The sequence below is a fragment of the Linepithema humile genome, chromosome 5 (genome assembly GCF_040581485.1).
Source record: "Linepithema humile isolate Giens D197 chromosome 5, Lhum_UNIL_v1.0, whole genome shotgun sequence".
Classification (NCBI taxonomy): Eukaryota; Metazoa; Arthropoda; class Insecta; order Hymenoptera; family Formicidae; genus Linepithema; species Linepithema humile.
Window position 1 is genome coordinate 13571215 of NC_090132.1, and position 2438 is coordinate 13573652.

Below are 2438 nucleotides of genomic sequence, written 5' to 3' on the forward strand. Positions count from 1 at the left end.
CGACATCCGAATTCGGAGACCTCTCTCTCCTCGGTACACGGAGCAATCCGTAATTCCGAGAGCCGAGACGGTTGCCACCACCAGCACACCAGAGACTCGATCCATCGCAGTACAGACTTCACCGCTCAGAGCCTGCTCAGAGAGCAGTTGTCAGACGGAAGACCACTTCCCGAACGGAGTTCCACCGACGCCGGGAAAGGGGCTGCAACGAGCTAACTCAGTTGAACCGTCCTTTTTAGGACCCGTTCAACACACTAAGACGCGGCCGGTAATTTCTTACCGCGCCCGTCAATTTTTCTTTTGATTCTCGGCCTTACACTCTTGCCGAGAAAGCGCCTCTGGCGCCCTTAATCAAATCAAACACAAAACTTGTACATTACTCTACTTCTCTGACGAGGAAAAATAAAATATATTTTTCTAAGAAATTGGTCTCAATATCTTTCAACCAAGTCGAACACAATCCTTAGGCAATACGCCTATAAACTGGTGACCCCGACGACTGGTTAAAGCAAAATGAGCCAATCAGAGAAGGCCGGCGATATGCCAGGCGCCGACGCAGCACAAATCGGCAGAGTATCGGTGCGAGTACCACCTTTTTGGCCGGAGGAACCAGAATTATGGTTCGCCCAATTAGAGAGCCAGTTCCTGCTGAGCGCCGTCACGTCGGATTCAACCAAGTACGCATACGCAATCTCGCAAATCGAAACAAAATACATTAAGGAAATCAAAGATGTGATAACGAATCCTCCGCCATGCGGGAAATACGAAGCCGTAAAAAGGGCACTCATTCAAAGGCTGAGCGACTCACAGGAACACCGCATCCGCCAATTATTAGAGCGAGAGGAACTTGGCGTCCGAAAACCATCGCAGTTCCTGCGCCATCTAAGGACGCTCGCGGGCAATGCCGTGCCTGATCAACTCCTGCGCACGCTATGGCTGGGGCGTTTACCGGCCCAAATGCAGATCATACTAGCGACGCGAGCTGACGATCTTCTCGAGGACGTGGCGGAACAGGCCGACCGTGTCTACGAAGTCACATGCCGAACAGTCGCAGTTTTGGACAAGCCGAAGGAGACGAAATCAAAACCTACCGGCTCGCTCGAGGACCAGATTCAGGCATTGGTCAAGCAAGTCGCCGCACTCAACACGCGATTGGGCCGGCAGGAGCACCGCCACAAACAACAGCGCCACAGATCGCGCAGCCGCAGCCGGACCAAATCAAATTCGGAAGAAGACAGCGAGTTTTGCTTTTTCCATCGGCGATTCGGCAGCAAGGCAAGAAAGTGTACAGAGCCATGTACATATAAGGAGAAGAAGAAGGACAAAACGGAAAACTAGACGGTCCGGAATCAATGGCGGCAGACGGCCCGGACCCGAAACCATGCCGCCTTGTAATAACCGAGCGACATACAAAAGTTCGGTACCTCATCGACACGGGATCAGACATAAGTGTCTACCCGCGCTCGATGGTACGCGGACGGATGTCCGGAGCAACGCAAGCCCTGTTTGCAGCCAACGGAACTGTCATTCACACCTACGGGTGGATCGCGCTTCAGCTCAACATCGGATTGAGGCGCGCCTTCCAATGGAAATTCATCGTAGCTGACGTCACACAGCCAATCATCGGCTCCGATTTCCTTGGGCATTTCCATCTCCTGCCGGATGTAAGGAGAGGCAAACTTTTGGACGCTACGACGGGATTGGCCACAAACAGCCTGCAGAGCAGAACCGGACAAACATCAATTAAGACATTACTGCAGGAAACAGCTTTTCACGCCTTATTGGCTGAATTTCCACAGCTCACTAGACCAACCGGAAAGACGGAATCCGCGCCGCACTCAACGATGCATTACATCGAAACAACACCGGGACCACCGGAAGCATGCAGGCCGAAGAGACTGGCGCCGGAGAAGCTAAAAGAAGCAAAACAACAGTTCGATCTTTTACTGCAAGAAGGAGTAATCGCGCCGTCCAAGAGCGCATGGGCCTCACCGTTGCATATGGCACCGAAGAAAGGTGGCACGTGGCGACCATGCGGCGATTACAGGAAGCTCAACAACCGAACGGTGCCGGACAGATACCCGATTCCGCACATCGAGGATTTTACACAGGCTCTTCACGGGAAAACAATTTTCTCTACACTGGATCTGGTTAGAGCTTACAACCAGATTCCGGTAAACGCTGAAGACGTGCCAAAAACGGCAATCACCACACCGTTCGGTCTGTTCGAATTTCTCAAAATGCCTTTCGGGTTGAGAAACGCAGCGCAAACGTTCCAGAGATTCATAAATGAGGTGATACGCGGACTCGATTTCTGCTACGCCTACATTGACGACATCCTGGTAGCATCTCACAACGTTGACGAACATAAAGCACATTTAACAGCTTTGTTCCAGAGACTCAGCAAATACGGAATTCAACTAAACCCAGCAAAATGC

At 51.7% G+C, this 2438-nt stretch overlaps 1 protein-coding gene across 1 annotated transcript; it reads left to right on the top strand.

Annotated features, from left to right (window-relative positions):
• The first annotated feature begins 513 nt into the window (after positions 1–513).
• On the top strand, positions 514–1338 carry LOC137000177 (uncharacterized). The gene has a single exon (XM_067356131.1). It carries the CDS (start codon positions 514–516, stop codon positions 1336–1338), a length of 825 nt encoding a protein of 274 aa, XP_067212232.1.
• The last annotated feature ends 1100 nt before the right edge of the window (positions 1339–2438 follow it).